General features: G+C 41.9%; 1 protein-coding gene across 2 annotated transcripts in view; it reads right to left on the reverse strand.

Annotated features, from left to right (window-relative positions):
* Positions 1–17,412, reverse strand: part of LOC131975609 (mannosyl-oligosaccharide 1,2-alpha-mannosidase IA) — a 316,222-nt gene that overhangs the window by 298,321 nt on the left and 489 nt on the right. For both annotated transcript variants that reach the window (XM_059338286.1, XM_059338287.1), the window contains exon 1: positions 16,008–17,412. This exon is cut by the window's right edge. In XM_059338286.1, the coding sequence (XP_059194269.1) occupies positions 16,008–16,544 (537 nt within the window). In that variant the 5' untranslated portion in view covers positions 16,545–17,412. The remainder of the gene's footprint in view (positions 1–16,007) is intronic.

The raw sequence follows: 17,412 nt of genomic DNA on the forward strand, positions 1-17,412 counted from the left end.
ATGCTCTCACTGTGACAGCTGCTTGCCTGAATGTGGGGACTTTTGAGTGTTATTCTGCAGAGTACTGACAGTTCATTTTGGACTGCCTCAGTTCCTCTTGGTCAAGATAAACATCCACCAAATTTTTAAGGGTTTATTTGTTAAAAAAGAGGCACTGCATGCAGCCACATGGTCTCACAGGAATCCGTGAAATAGCCACGGATTTGCTTAACTCAAAATCCGTGGAATAGCCACGGAATCACTCAAATTTCCATGAAACTGACACCATTTTCCCTACAATGCAAGTTAATGACAGTCATATCCCGTGGCTATTCCAACATACAAAGTGATTATGTACATTCACTGAGTGAATATTTATAAAATAAAACATATATTTCTCGCTAGAAATGTGATCAAAATCCATTTTTATGCAGAAACTAAGTCAAAATATAGATTTTTTCACTAAAAATGAGAGAACTGTCCACCATGTTTTTTGTTCTGACTGCCGGGACCTTGAAAGTCACGTGACTTGGATCAAACCAATAGGAAAAAAATATCCATGGAATAGCCACGGGATATGACTATTCACAAGTCATTAACTTGCATTGTAGCGAAATCCATGTCAGTTTCACGGAAATTTGAGTGATTCCGTGTCTATTCCACGGATTTTGAGTTAAGCAAATCCGTGGCTATTTCACGGATTCCTGTGAGACCAGGTTCCATCTCTCCCATTTGCTGCTGTATCATATTTGAAAACAGCCTGTCACCTACACTTCTCATCCAATTAACGATCGGCTGACTGCTTGTTCTCACACACACCAACAGTCATTAGTAGTCTATCGAATCAGTTTATATTTGTTATTTCCCCATCTTTCCCCCCCAACTGGTTGGAAATTGCAATTACCCAGCTGGCCCATCATGCAACCCTGATAGAAACAGGAGAAATCTATATGGCTCCCTAATGAGCACTGAGCACCGTTGCTGCCATTTGATTAGGGACTTAATTGTGATAATAATGAACAAATACACCCAGCTCTGGCTAAAACGGTCTTGTAAGCATTCAGCTAATTAATGGCTATTTGCCCACTGGTGCTGATGAAGGAGAAAATCACTAGGGGGACACGTTTTCCTATCTGCCCACGGAAAGCGAGACAGCACATGAAAACGGTCTGGTAAGCTTTCCATATGAAGCTATTGTTCTCACTCTGAGGGGGGAAACACGATCCGGGCCAACAAAGGCCGCTACATAAAAGATGATGTTGTCTTCCGGGGATCCGCCTAAATTGTAGGTCAAAAGCTTGACAGTATAATTCAGCCATCTTGAAAGTGGGCTGGGGCCGTGTCACAACACGATAACAACAACGCAGACAGGCCAATCTGCGACGACAGCAGCCGGCCGGCAGCCCACACTGGATCTGTGGCCGAGCAAAGGAGGGGAGAGTTGGCAGAGCGGTGGCAAAAACATGGCTCAGGGCCCCGTGTCATCAAGGAGCAGGGAGGGAGGAAGAGAGGGAAGACATGAGGAAGAAGAAGAAGAAGAAGAAGAAGAAGAAGAAGAAGTAGTAACAGGAAGAGAGATGGTGACAAGAAATTAGGGTTGGGCGATATATCAAAATAGTTCAATTTATAGTTCAAGGCAAGCACTAGGGTTGTCAAAAGTATCAATACTCAAAAAAGTATCGATTCTAAAACGTTGTATCCGGATATGATACTCATTTTCAAAAGAATCAAGTATCTGAAGCTTGTTATCATAGTTGCAGTTTCTTTTTGCCCAATATATCGATCAACCTCTACTTTCTAGTAACAGTGGCTGTTTACCAAAATACAACTGAAATAGAAGACATTAAAATACATAGACAAGCACATTATGTTTGTCTATACTGCCCTACAAAGCCTAACTGCATTAGCTACTTTTTTGGTCGAAATTGAGTTATAACTAATAATGAACTCCTTTATCTTGTGACAAAGTCACACTTTCACCTGCAAGATCTCAACTTTAGAGAAATAATAATGTAAAAGTTGCAGTAACTACAAAATCCAACTCAAAACTAAAGCTAAACTTCGGCTGTGATACAGTGTAGCCTTGAATTTTTTCATTGTGTTGAATAGTAAAGACAAGAATAATAAAAATAAATGGTTACAATAAAACTACTTGTGACAGGTCATATTTGGCTTTGACTCTGACTGAACATTTGCTCTCACTTTGCGATAAAAATGTCAGGATATATGTCGTATATAGATATTCAGCCTAAATATATCGAGATACGACTTTTGGTCCATATTGCCCAGCCCTACAAGAAATCACAGCAAGGAGCAAACAAAAGACAAGCAAAGGAGTGAGAAGAGGAGGAAGACACACGGGGGACAAGCCAGGTCCCCCGGCCCACTCTAATGTCTTGCCATTACCCCGCGAACACAGCCACGCATGTTTTCTGACCAATTAGGCAGGCATAAAGGCAGGGGGTTGAACTCAGCTGGGGGGCTCAGATAGTCTACTGGTCACATCTAGGCCACTGTCTCTCTCTCTCTCTCTCTTCCTCTCTCTCTCTCTCTCTCTCTCTCCTGTTTGTTGAATCTGCCCGAGCAGCGAGGCGAAATAGAGAAAGTGAGGGGGGGTAGAAGAGTTGGTTCATTCGCCACCTAGCAAAGGATGTCAAGCAGAGCCTGAAGCAAACAAGGCCATCCCTGGACCTTTCATCTTCTCCATGTTCTGCATCTGTAGCAAACACACACACACACCCACCCACATACACACAGTAATATCATGCATTGGCTGAAGCTTGCAAAAACACAACTGGGCTGAAAGCGTGCGTGCTGTTTGATGAGACTGTTGTAGGACACAGTGAGTCCCAAAGGCTGCTTCTCATCCTTTCTTTCTTGTTATTATAGTCCATATAATGTCAGCACGAGCAGTTAAAGAGTGTAGATAATGGAGTTGATGGAGTTGGGCGAATGGATGTATATATATATATATATATATATCGGCTATCTGCAAATGCCTGAGTACATCCGTGTGGTGTTTTTTTTTGTGCTAAAGGTCTAAAGGTCTGCCTCTGAGGTTCGGTTGGGATCAGCTCTGCAGGCTGAGGTGGAATCCAGGATGAGCCTCTGCTCAGCAGGAAGCTGCTCTGGTCGCTGCACAACAAATCTCCACATATGTTTTTTGTTATTTCCAGTTGCTGGCCTAAATCACAAGTCTGCCACGAGAGGATTCGATTCAACTCAGGGGCCTGAAACAGTATCATTTGTCCATTTAAAACAAATGAATAGGCATGTTTCAACTGGGTACTTTCTGAGTACTTTTTGGAAAGCGGCTGATTCTATTGGCTCCGCCCACTAGTTAGTTCCCCTCGGCCTCTGTTCCCATACAGGTACTTTTGTAGCGGCTAACCAACAGGGTTTGAATGTTGCCAACAGACCGACGCGGCAAGCAGTGTTGCCAACTTAGCGACTTTGTTGCTATATTTAGCGACTATTCAGATCCCTCTAGAGACTCTTTTTCAGAAAAGCAACTAGCGACAAATCTAGCGACTTTTTCTGGTGTTATTGGAGACTTTTGGAGACTTGTTCCTACTCTTCTTAACGAGTATCGCCATCCCAAAGCACTCACAAGCGGCCCAGTCCTCCCGCAGCAGTCTCTCCCAGCTGCAGTCAGAGCAGGAGATGTTAACCCCTCAGCGTCTAGTCTGCACCAGTCTGCAAATGAATCACGCATGCACGAAATCGCCGCTCAGTAGCAGCTCAGAAAGTAACTACCTGAGGCAGGTACTTTCTGAGACACTACCTGAGCTACTAACAGGTGAAGTTGGGCAGATCTTGGCGGATCCTCTCTCCCAAGTCACACCCATAGCGGCTCACTAGAGGGAAAAGTACCTAATGGAAACACGCCTAATTTACATAAAGTCACAAAAAGTAACTACAATCTGTATTACAAATAAGTTGGGGAGCTGATAAAACTTAATAAAAACAGAATGCAATGATTTGCAAATCCCTTGCAACCTACAAACAAACACAAGCTGTCTCATGCCTAAACTGGGAAACTTTTGTTTTTGTAAATATATACAGTCATTGTGAATTTAATGCAATCTGTTTTAATTTGTCTTACACAGCATCCAATTTCTTTTTTTAATCAAGGTTGTAAAAATGTGATTTGGCAATTTTCTTACGGAGCTCTGCCAGGCATTAAATAAAAAACAAACAATTATTTTCAACAAAAAAAAGAATATATTTACAGTGGGAATTTCAAAATAAAAGCACATGGTAAAGATGATATGTATCAATGTTTTCACTAAGCATCAGTGTTATTGGATATTTAGTCAATGAAGCAATTCAATGATCCAGGTCAATGTATTGATACAACCCAATAGTTAATGTTGTGAAAACATGCTCACTAGCCCATTTACACATACAGGAAAGAATGGAGAAATATATGATAGAGGTACAAACTATGTAGGTTTTCCGCCTTATCAGAAAGTCATTGGCCAAGAGGGGAATCCCGCAGTACTTGAGAGCATCCAGACAGGAATGAATGTGTGTTTTTTCCAGTAATCACAGGCCTTCAGAAGCCAGGATTAAGAGGTATACCCACAATGACCCCATTATGTCAGCAGCACCGTTAACTCAAGATAAATGTGCTTCCAAGGAACTTATTGCAACATCACAGCATGGAAGGGGGGGACTGACGGTGTAAAAAAAAAAAGATCTTTTTGAGAGTCTGGCTGATGAAATCTGAGAAAACCGGAAATCTAATTTCAAGAAAAACACACGGCTGCTGCCAGGAGCCCTGCTCGCTAACAGCTCTGTGCACTCCTCTGTTCGGGAAAGGTGGTCAGAATGTGGACAAATTCTGGCCCGGGACGTGACCCGGCGCTTTTACTGGCAACTGACGCAACACCCGCAGGCTATAGTAAACACAGACAGGGGGGCCCGAGGACAAGTACAGCCAGCAAATAGAGCGAGTCTGCCCTGATTTAAAGACTCTGCAAATATGGAAGTGCAGCAGCGAACTATGAGAGGGAGTTTCAGGACGGGGGGAAAAGGGATTTTTATTGTGCAACAAGATAAAAAAACATCTGCAAACTGTTGACTAGGCCACGTCATCAGGAAAGGGAAAGATATACAAGACGTGTTCAACTTTAAAACTGCTGGGGAACATTTACTTTGCTCACATGAACCACACGTCATCAGGAAAAGGAAAGATATATAAGATGTGTTCGACTTTAAAACTACTTTGCTCACATGAACCACACACACACACAGACACACACACTGCACAGCATGTGTATAAAAACCACACAGTTGTTACATTTTGGACAAATAGTCGGATCTGAATGGCCTCTGCAGAGAAGAGGGCACTTAAGGCATTTTATTGGTTCAAGATGTGATATAACCTCCATTTCCGCCTCTAACCCGCACCAACACAGTACACACACCAACATAACCCTCTATGGTACGGTGTTGCCCTCAGACAACATACCCATTTTTGGCCTGTCAAATTTCTACAATGCATGTTTTTTAAGTGATGCGACACTTTAAAAAAGAGGGAAGAGTATAGGGAACCAATAGCAAAGCTTTAATTTGTCACATGACCTCCAGGAGGTCATATTGAAACCCTATTTTGCAGACTTTTCCAAAGGAAACAGCTTTGCCATTTTGCGCCACAAAAAATCACTCAAAACGTAATTTCCTGGCACATTTCCATCTGGAAAAAATATATTCCTACTGATAGGTGAGTAAACCTTCATTTTTGATAGTTTCATACACTTCGACTGTTCAAGACATTCATTTCAATGGGTCGTTGGTTCAATGGTACAATGTTTCCTATAGGCAACACTCAGTCAAAAAAGTTCCTTTTACAATGTTTTTAAATGTAAAATGTTATGTATTGTACCCCGTTGAAGCTACTGAATCTTTTACTCATGTTTTCTAAATAAATTATGTTAAAATTAACTTTAAAACCTTTCTTTTTCACTTGTGCCCTATTATGGTACAATGCTGCCTACAGGCAACCAACCCCAAAAACTTCCACAAAAAAAAAGAACTATAAAATGTCTTCAGATTATGTTTATTTAGTCTATTTTAAGACAAAAAAACAAAAAAAAATTTCCTAACTGGCATCATAATGCGTACCATAGAGGGTTAAACATATATGCCTGAACAAAGGGCCGACGTTTATCTTGTAAGCGGTTAACTTGTGCAAAGAGTTCTGTATAAATGCACTTGCAACTAGAGGTTTCTGCATACACACACACACACACACACACACACACACACTCTTGGAAAGCATGCCTCAACAGAGTCTCAGCCTGCAGCGCGTGCCCTCACCACAAAGGGAGAAAACTGCAGTGAATGCAAAAAGGATGTTCACCAACATCTCCCCCTTTTTACTCACATCCTTCCTTTTCCTCTCTGCGTCTCACCCGATCACTTACTTCCTGCAGTGATTGCCTGGGGCGGGAAAAAAAGACCTGGTATTGTGTGACTTAATCAGCTTTTATCACCCCCTGGAAAATAAGCTTCTCTGCTGGGCTCGGAGGTTTCTACCTGACATTTCACCTTCTCACTGTTATTCTGCAAAACACTTCCTGGATGCAGCTGCTTTGACCTTTAGGGTCACACATCCTACTTATTTTTAAATTGTTATGTAACGCCTTCAGGGGGTAGAGAAACCAATCAATATCATAGGCACAAGTGAGCAAGATTTTCATTGGTCAGCACCAGATGGGCATGTACAGGTACATCTCAAAAAATTAGAATATCGTGAAAAAGTTCAATATTTTTTGTCAATCATTTCAGAGTGAAACTCATACATTATATAGATTCATTACACGTAGAGTGAAATATTTCAAGCCTGTTTTTCTTGTAATTTTGATGATTATGGCTTAGAGATAATGAAAACACAAAACTCAGTGTCTCAGAAAATTAGAATATTACATAAAGTCAATAAAAAAAATGATATTTTAAACACAAATGTCAGGTTTCTGAAAAGTATGTTCATTTCTATACACTTAATACTTGGTTGGACTCCTTTTGCATGAATTACTGCATTAATTAATTACTGCATTAATACGTAATGAATCTGTATAATATACAAGTTTTTACTTTCTGAAATAATTTACAAAAAATATTGAAGTTTTTCATAATATTCTAATTTTTTCAGATGCACCTGTATGAACTCATGCTCATGCAGCAGATGCAGCAACCCTCAAACTTCTGCTTGAACAGCAAGCATCAAATTTATGGATATTTTCTGTGTCAACTGTGCTCTTTTCTGCCAGTAAAATGCACCTGAATAGACAAAATGACTTGCACTAATAGAAACATCATTAGCTGGGATCATTTTTCAGATTTCATGCTTGAGAATGAAAATGACTGTTTTATGTGATCACCATAAAACAGAATAAATGGTTCAAATGTGCAATAATAAAGTGAGTGGGTTTCATAAGGCCACGGTCTTTTATATAAACATGCAATTACTGTGATTACAAGCAGGTCCGTACAGGTTTAGTGTGTTTGTTGTCACTCTGAAGTACTTTGTTTTGGGAACAAAACTGCAGTAACTAATGAGCTTCTGGGAACCCAACAACCATTTTCTCTTTTAACCTCATAAGATACTGTACTGGGTTAATGGCGGGTATGTAGAATAAACAGTAATGTTGTAAATAATAAATGTTTACGTTTCATGTTCTTTGCCAGCAGCGTCGTAGCTTCTGAGCTTTGTTTAAGTTCATGTCACACTTTTTATTCTCGGAGGTTTTCAAAACGGATCTAGAGACTCTAGAAGCTGCAGCAGTTTGCATCAGACTGTATCAGTAAATGAATGGTGCAGCTATGTGGTTTTAAGAACTGGTGCAATATTAAATGTTTGCTTGAAAACAGGTTGCTTAGTGAACTTGTACCTACCCATGATGTGATAGTGTACTTAGAGCATTATGTCCATTATATAATGCTGTTCTTTTCTTTTTACATGCACCCAAAGATGCTCTATGACAAAAGATGATGCACTACAAGCTGCACAAATGGTATGAAATATCTCCTAAGTGGACACGTTGAAAGGGTTGTGAAAGTTTTATATTATGTACATATTCATATGTATCATTTTCTTTGCTAAAATTATTTATTTACACAGCTATCAGCAACATTTAGCATTAAGAAAATGAGTCTGCAGGCGAGCTTAAGTTGTTCGAAATTTTGAAACAGTTTGGCCAATGTTAACTGTGTTGCCAGATCTCATGAAAGTTTGGCTAACAAAAATGCTTCAATGTTGCCAGATCTAACAATAGCTCATTGCTAGGAACAAAGTTAATTTTTTCCTGATTTCTCTGTCTGAATAATTCCATTTCAGCATCAGAATGTTTAGAAGATATAGACATGTTTCCATTGAGTACTTCCTGAATACTTTTTGGAAATTGGCTCCGCCCACTAGTTAGTTCCCCTCGTCCTCTGTTCCCATACAGCTACTTTTGTAGCGGCTAACCAACGGAGTTTAAATGTGACAACAGACCGATGCGACAAGCAGTGTTGCCAACTTAGCGACTCTGTCTCTATATTTAGCGACTATTCAGACCCCTCTAGAGACTCTTTTTCAAAAAAGCAACTAGCGACAAATCTAGCGACTTTTTCTGGTGTTATTGGAGACTTTTGGAGACTTGTTCCTACTCCTCTTAACGAGTAGCGCTGTCCCAAAGCACTCACAAGCGGCCCAGTCCTCCCAGCTGCAGTCAGAGCAGGAGATGTTAACCCCTCAGCGTCCAGTTTGCACATAAATCACGCTACCTGAGCCACTAGCCGGTGACCAAGTCACACCCATAGAGGCTCACTAGAGGGAAAAGTACCTAATGGAAACGCCCCTATATCCTCAGGTTTGCTTTCGGTTAAACATCAACGTCTGTTGGTGGCTTCACTGCAATGTTGTGTATAATATGTGTGGTTAGTTTTAAAGTGGTGACAGAGGTCTGTTGTTGTTTAAGAGGGTAACCCATGTAGGCAATGACAGGCTAACATGTGTGTGAGAGAGAAAGTAGCAGGAAACACATTAGTGAGGTCTGTAGTTACAGTAAAAGTTCATCACCAGGTGGTACACTTTACCCTGGTTTAACCATTCGCCATGTTAAAAAGCTGGAAGGATATTCTGCTGTTCCAATTATTGGAAGTGGCGCTGGATGAAAAACCCATGAAATACCTATAATATGCATATAAAACATGAATCATAGAAAAAAGTTGAAAGAGTCAGCTTCTGTGGCAGCGAAGGTCTGCATCAAAGCCTGGCAACTCTGACAGGTTGATAATATCTGCCTCAGCTGCTATTGACTTGCAAGATGTATCAATATCCAGCGGGCAGAGCGGCTCACACCCCCGCATAAACAGACCAAAGACAACGACGGGCTTCATACTCCAAACACCAGCCGCTGACATTTGCACAGCTTCCACAGAGGAGAGGGAAAAAAGCACAAATGTTCCAGCTCTGTGGGAGCGCGAGGAGAGTGGAAGCCTTTTCTTAAGACTTTGTTCATCTTCCGTTTCTTTCTTCTCGCTCAGCAGGCGGCCATTTTCCCTGGCTCAGACCGAAGGTTGTTTGGCACACCTGGTTCCTAGCGGGAGACAGCAGGGGAACGAGGGGTGGAGGGAGGTCACGGTGCTCAGAGCCGGCCAGCAGGCGCCGGCTTAACGGCAGCATTTTATTCAGGCAGACACCCAGCTCACTGCTCATTACTGCTATAAGGGGATTTCAGGTCCAGCTACAAGCTCACCTTTCTCTGCAGCTTTATGTGCTGTTTGTGTGTCCATGTGTGTGTGCAATGTCACACTTCAGTTGTTATAGTCGGGACCAATTATTTGATATTTTGCACAGTTAGTCACACTCTACCTTTAATTCTGGCTCTGGAACAGACAGTTCGGCCTCAGGTTGTTTTGCAAAGATTGACTTTAATCTAAAATTCCTACAGTTGGGTATGTCTCAACAAGTGCAAATAAAAAACAATGAAAAACTGTCACTTCATTGTATTGTTATTAAACATCTAAATTTATGGCTTATTGGCACCGAGATCATCTTTCTAACTTGCTTTTGTAAAATATTTTGAAAGTCAACAACTCTTGGATTCTCTTATATAAGTTTCCTGTTTAAACATGCCACCCTTAAATTAAATATTGGCGCAATTTCCCTTCACCCTTTACTTGGATAAAAGATGAAGTTAGTAGATTAGATGCACTGTAAGAAATGTTTGTAGAAATTACAGTAAAACACAAATTGCATCAGAAACAGGGTTGCAAAATTAACATTTTATCACCATAGTAAATGCTTTAAATTACCGTAAATCAAGGAATAGTACAAAAATGTTAAGCTGTAGAAAACACACATTTTTTTCATGTAAAATTAAAGGAGAAATACCTCAACGACACAAGGACACAATTACCCTAGAAATAAAGGGACTATTCAGTCAAAATGACAGTTTTTGCTAATATTTACATTTAAATATACAGTAGAAAACTCACTGTATTTTTTACGGTGAGGTGTTATAGTAAAGTGAACTAAAAAAATCAGTTTTGTGCACCTTTGTTACAGTTTTACAAACTTTGTGGATCAAACTGTTTCTGCCTCTCAAACCTATGTTTAGAAATCACACCGGGGGTTTCCGCTTCGCTCGGATACCACTTATTACTCTGGATAACACTCACGCACGCAAGCACATCCAGCTGACCATTAAAGAGAGAAACTGCTTTAAAACCAGACCAGATGTAGCTCGTTCTGATTGTTGTTAGTCGACACAGTGATGCAGGTGGGCTTCAGTACTGGATGGATAAACACAGTGACAAGCCTTCCAACTGAAACTGTCAAACTCCAAATGCATCCCCAAGCATCTGATCATCGAGATAAGCCATCAAATGCACACACAGTTACACACACACACACACACACACACACACAGAGGACAATAAAGCCCAGAAGACTTTTATTGCTCCACTGAAGGAGGCTCTACCACAAGAGGCTGCAGTGTGTCTGTCCTCTCACTGCAGCACTCTTAGCTGTCAGCTTTATCTCCTGCCTGTGCTACCTTCTCCACATGTAAATACATCAGGTAAGAGAAGATATGTGCCACTTTATTCAAGCACTCTTTTGTCGGCACCATATCTGTAAAAAAAAATTCTGCATACAAGGGAAAGAGCCAATCTCAGTCCTCATAGAGAACACTCTTTAATGCACACTTCTCTTTTGAGATATATGTTGTTGTGCAGACCAACAGAGGAGAGAGATATACAGCCTTCCTTCTCTGCTGTCCTCTTTGCTCTGTGTTTGTTTGAACTAGTGCAGTGCCCGCAGGAAGTATGTATTCCTACATTACATGCCACACTACAATGTCTGCAACTCCATAAAACACTTACTTTTCATAAGGTACCACACCATCCATCACATACACATTGAACACTGATATTCGCTGGAAATTATTAGAATATTATTGGAAAATCGAACCTTGTAGCCACTTTAAAACTCCTAAAGATAGGTAGGCTAAATAGACTAACAGATGAGATGAGTCAGGGTGTAAATCCAGAGTGAATTGTGTTACTGACCAGGTGTAGGCCTATCACACAATGGGGCAGAGCTCCCCTAAAAGGGGGCAGAGCTCCCCTAAAAGGCGTCCGATCGGAAACAGTGCAATGCCGCAACACGTCCTACGTAAATAATGAGATTTTGGGGCGGCTGTGGCTCAGTTGGTAGATCGGGTTGCCCCCCGATCGGAGGGTTGGTGGTTCAATCCCTGACCATCGCAGCCTACATGTCGAAGTATACTTGAGTAAGATACTGAACCCCAAATTACTCCCGATGCTGCGTTCATCGGTGTGTGAATGAATTCCCAATGGTGGCAGGTGGCACCGTTTAGGGTACCCTCTGCCACCAGTATGAATGTGTGTGTGAATGGGTGAATGATCGCAGTCTGTAGTGTAAAATCGCTTGAGTGGTCGCAAATCGCTATATAAGGGCAGGTCCATTTACCATTTTATTTTAAAAAATGAATTCAAAAATTTTCAAAATCAAGGAGGCACACCTTTGTGCCATGTGCAAGCCATATACGAAATCTGAGGTCAGTCTGACTAACGGCCAGAGAGGTATGAAACACACACACACACACACACACACACACACACACACACTTGCTTTATGGATATAGACATTAAAACTAACACAGAGATATGATGTTGTGCAGAACAACACAACATCATATCTCTGTGTTAGTTCGAATGTGCTACTTCTGCATTTATTTCATTGCTGCACTCCCAAGTTATAACCTCAGTGGATGCAAAAGGACATCAGCAACAGAATGTGCATGCAGAAAAGGACATCCCCCCCATATGTTGCTCCAGGCGTATGTTTTTTGTGGCGCTGCCCCTGCTACCCGGCCTCTGATGTCAGAGCCAGTGAAGAGGAGGCAGCAGCACCGCCATGAGCCATGACATCACAGAATTACAAATAGGAGGCTGTGTGAAAATTACTCTTATCTTCCTCCCGTGGAGCTCTTTTGGGTGGAGAATGAACTATCTGCTAGCAGGGAGGCAAACAGCACCTTGGCTATACTCCGGCAGCATTTGCTGGTATCCTGTGGAGGGGCCCAGCTAGTGGTGGGCTGCCTTCAAATATTTGCTTTGTGTGATCAGACTGTCATTGTCCCCTGCTTCACCCTCACTTGGCAGCGGGTGCACACACACAGAGGAAGAAGAAGAAGGTAGGGAGGCTTTCTAGTTGTTGGCAGTTGAGAAAACAATGTCCATTCACAGTTTGGGCATGGAGGCACTCGGTGGGCTGGACCAGACCCCTTTCTGCTGTGTTTTTGGAAGGGGGATACCCTGTTTCTGCATTCCCATACAGCAGGGATGGGCAACTGGAGGCCCGGGGGCCACATACGGCCCGCACCCTCACTTGAAGTGGCCCTCAGTACAACTACATGCATTTGAGCATGAAATCTTAAAAGTGCAGCGAAAAAACACAAAAAATTACTTCTTGCAATTAATGTTGGTCTGCTGTTCTTGCACTGATAAAAAAGAAATCACAGTAAGTGGTTATTTTTTATTTGCTTCAAACCTTTTGTATTCATATTTATTGTGTTAAACACTGCAAAATATTTGGTTCTTAAGATAAAACAAACTTAGATTTAGAAGTGTTAGATAATGTATCTTGTTTTAAGAGTTAATTTCTTATTGTAAGTGTTCAACTTGCTTATTTCTAGATTTAACAGTCTTAATTTAAGTAATCTTGTCGAGTGAAATTATCTGTCCATGCAGCAAGATCATTTCCCTCAGATTTAGTGTTTTTATCTTGTTTTTAGACACACCTTTTTTGCAGTGTACATGCATTTGAGCATGAAATGTTAAGTTACTGCACTGTAAACATATTTAAAATTGCAGTGTCATCATATCTGGTGAAGTGTACGGTCCTATATGTGGCCCTGTGGTAGTGTCAATGAAAAATTGTGGCCTCCTCCAGCATTTAAGTTGCCCATCCCTGCCATACAGTGAATAAAAGCCCTGCTCCGTGTGAACACCACAACAGGAGCGGAGAGTGACAACTAGGAATTCAATTCTTTATGATATTTCATGCTTCACTGAAATATACATCAGAAAAAAATAAATCAAAACATGTAAGTTTTATTGCTACAGTTCCTCCCTGGTTTTACATCTGTAAACCTGGACACAGCACAGGCTCGCAACGTGTCGGCCTGTGCTGGCAGCTTGAGTGTGAGTCTCCAGGAGAGGGAGAGGGAGAGAAGCTGTCTGGAGCGCTGCCAGCAGGCTGAGAACACTGGAAGCTGGAGCAACAACAATAGCAAAAAACACAAAATATGCACACCAGGTTATGGACATGTAGTGTAAGTAGGGTTGTCAAAAGTATCGATACTAAAACGTATCCGGATATGATACTAATTTTCAAAAGTATCTAGTATCTGAAGCTTGTTATCATAGTTGCAGTTTCTTTTTGCCCAATATATCGGTCTACCTCTACTTTCTAGTAACAGTGGCTGTTTACCAAAATACAACTGAAATAGAAGACATTAAAATACATAGGTATTAGGGTTGTCAAAGTATCGATACTCAAAAAAGTATCAATACTAAAATGTTGTATCTGGATACTATACTCATTTTCAAAAGTATCGATACCTAGTCAAGGAATGAACACTTAAGTTAAGTTGTTGTTACTTCTTTATCAAGCTTGCCTAATATTGTGCACAGCATACAACCTCAAAATATTGTTCTAATTGTTATTGTTTATTGCATTTATTTTTTGCACTACCTCAGACCTGAAGCTTGTTAGCATAGTTGCAGTTTCTTTTTGCACAACTGTTTTTTATTATAAATATTTAACCTGTGGCTCTGTTCATTTTAACATGTTGCATTTTTCTTGTTAATATAAGTATTTCTGTTAAATTTTGAGGTCTTTGTTTTTATCCTTGTGGTATCGAAAATGGTATCGAGTATCAAATATTTTCCTGAGTATCGGTATCGAGTTGAAAATTTTAGTATCGTGACAACCCTATGGACATGTAGTGTAAGTAAGCAGGCTCTGTCTGCTCTTTAACGCCTTAATAAAAAGCTCTTCACTCAAGGGAATTCAATCACAATTCTGCGACAGTAATTGGACGAGAAGAGAAAAAACTTTTCCTCAGACGACTATGACCCCGAGGCAAAAACTTTGCCGAGCTCAGCTGAACAGACCACGCAAGCAAAGTCACATTGACATTCACTTGAAAGAGCATCAAAGGAGAATGAGTCAGTGAGAGCGAATAACCCTCCGCCGCCTCAGTTATCATGTAGCACATCACCTCTAGGTATGAAAGGCATGTGAGCATCGTGAGAGGGTGACAGCAGGCTGGAAGTGAGAGTGACAACAGGACTTAGCCCTGTCACATGCCAAGGCTGAAACCCATCTGCACATGCTGGCCAATGGCTCTCCTCTCTGCACTCCCCTCCCTCCTCCTCGCCAGCCTCGCTTGCCTTGAGTGGGTACAGATGTGTGATCCACAGACGCTCCCACTCTGGAGCCCTTACTGGCCCCACAGGGCCCAACAAAGCTGGCACAGCTTGAAGAGCTCCTGGCCAAAGTGTCACTGCACAATGTGGCGTCATTTGCTGGAGATTGTGTGAGGGTGATAGAGGTGTTATAGAGTAAACGCAGGGCATGTTAGCACTCACAATGACCTGCTGGAGCACAATTTAACAGCTCAAGTCAGCGATATGACTACATGCACCACGGCAAATAACCAGAATGAACTCTAACAAGGATTATTCTCAACACAGTGGCTTTATAAGGAGAAAAACATTGCAGTAATTCTCCCATTCACTCATTATTAAAAGTTACATCACACTGTTTCTTCTCATATTTGACTTCTTGTAATCTTAACAACAAACAGCGGAGGGAAAAAACAGTCAACACATCCTAAATCCTGACACTGTTCTCTGCCTTCATCAATAGAAAAACCCAACGGAAATTCATCTGCAAAAAAAAGGCAAAGACACTGGGTAAATTTAGACAACTGTCTGATATGATTGAGAAGGATTTATCTTGTCTGTTTGACAGGAGCTTGGCAAACAAAAGTCCCACTGCTTCTATAGAGAGGCCGTCTGTATTGTCACACAAATACAGGCAAATCAAATTCAACAAGGGGAAATATAATTACTTCTTTCAACTGTGCATGATTGTTTTCTTTATATACATATATTTATATATATCTAAATAAGGCAGACTGCCTTTTATCTGCTTGTCTGTGTTTGTCTGCTGTGTTTTGACAGCATGAACACTCTGATTCAAAAGACTGTGCAACTGAAACTTATTTGCTCCGTGCAGCCACATATAAAACTCTAACATCTGTCCTGGGTTCACCCCCAAATGCAGCCAACTTCCTGTTTTTCGCTCCAACTTCAATCGTGACTTCCCATAACACTTACAGCGCTGGAATTTCCACACTGAGGCAACTATTTACAAACTATAGAAACATTTAACATGCATGATCCGATCTCTGATTCTGTTTCTGTCTCATCCTTACCTCTTTGACTTTCTCCCGGCGCTCGTTGGTCTTGGGGTCGCTCGGCTTGCCGTTGTCTCTCCCCAGCGGTGGTTTGAGCAGACATCCTTTGAATTTATTGTAACTGAAAGTATCCGAGGTGGCTTTAGCCGAGGCGGACTCTGTTTTGGTGCGGGGCAGGGTGAAGTCCTCCTGCGCTTTCCCCCCGGCCAGCCGCTCCTCGGTCGCCTCCAGAGAGACGGGCGGCTTGCGGCTGAGACTCTTCAGCTTGGTGCTGGTCTCCCCTTTAGCCGAGGTCATGCCCCGCGGGTGATCCTGCTCCTTGGGTCTTTTTAAGTGCTCCCTGGCATCGTTCTCGGACCCGGAGCCAACCGTGACCGGCGCGGTCTCGGTCTTGGACAGAAAAATGCGCTTTAGTCGAACAGAGTCGGGCAGAAAGAAAAGGGCCCCGAAACACAGAGTAACCAACCCGGAGAGAAAGAGCAGAAAGACGAATTTCTGGGACAGGCGCAGACCCATGCCCGATGCCGACACACCGGGCAACTTTCGGAAAACCATTGAAACTTTTCTTGAGACGTCGCTTTACAGTATTTTCTCCCGACACGACACAGTGTTTCTGACAGTCTCCACTCTCTACACAGCAGCTTCTCTGCTGCTTTGGGGCATGTGTAAAGAAAAAAAAGAGAGATATGCGGGATTTAAAACACACCCCCGTGACACTTACAGAGTGGCATAAACAGCCTGCCAGAGCTGTCTTTATCTCGCTATCGATTGGATCTGCATAAGCGAAGGTTAGGCCTGCCTACATCAACAATTTACCAATCATTGGCAACACAACTGGAGAGCTTTGAGGGGTGTTTTTTTTCTATCTACACAACGCAATCGCTGACATCAATAGACTGCAGGATTTGGGTTTTAAAATGTAAACCGTAGAACAGCACAGGGCTCCGGGGCTGACAGATAAATGGCACTGGCGTTTACTGAAGCACTGAGCTATATTCAAGAATAACAGGATTACTAAAGCATACGCCAGGCTCGCAAATAAATGCACTTTTTTTACAAGATATGATCAAATGACTCGCAGTCTGCCAGGCCTGTGAACAAAGTTGTGTCTCGATGCATTATTCCACGCCGTGCAAATCGTCAATAACACACTGCCCTACGGTGCGAAACCTCCAGCGTGCAGCAGAGCATCTTTTCCTTGTCTCCGTTCAAACCGACCCACGTTGCTGCATTATAAGCTCCTGAAATCGCGTTTTGAGATCAAGCCGATTTGTTTGCATCTACCCTGTACAGCTGGTGGACGGAAACGCGTGTATATTCATGTCGCCTATCTGTCAATTGCGCTCCTCCTGTATAGCCTCCGTTTCCCCCTTTTTTTTTTCTCCACTGGCGTCAACACGCCGGGCGAAACAAATCGGTGGCT

This window comes from Centropristis striata, chromosome 8 (genome assembly GCF_030273125.1).
Source record: "Centropristis striata isolate RG_2023a ecotype Rhode Island chromosome 8, C.striata_1.0, whole genome shotgun sequence".
Classification (NCBI taxonomy): domain Eukaryota; kingdom Metazoa; phylum Chordata; class Actinopteri; order Perciformes; family Serranidae; genus Centropristis; species Centropristis striata.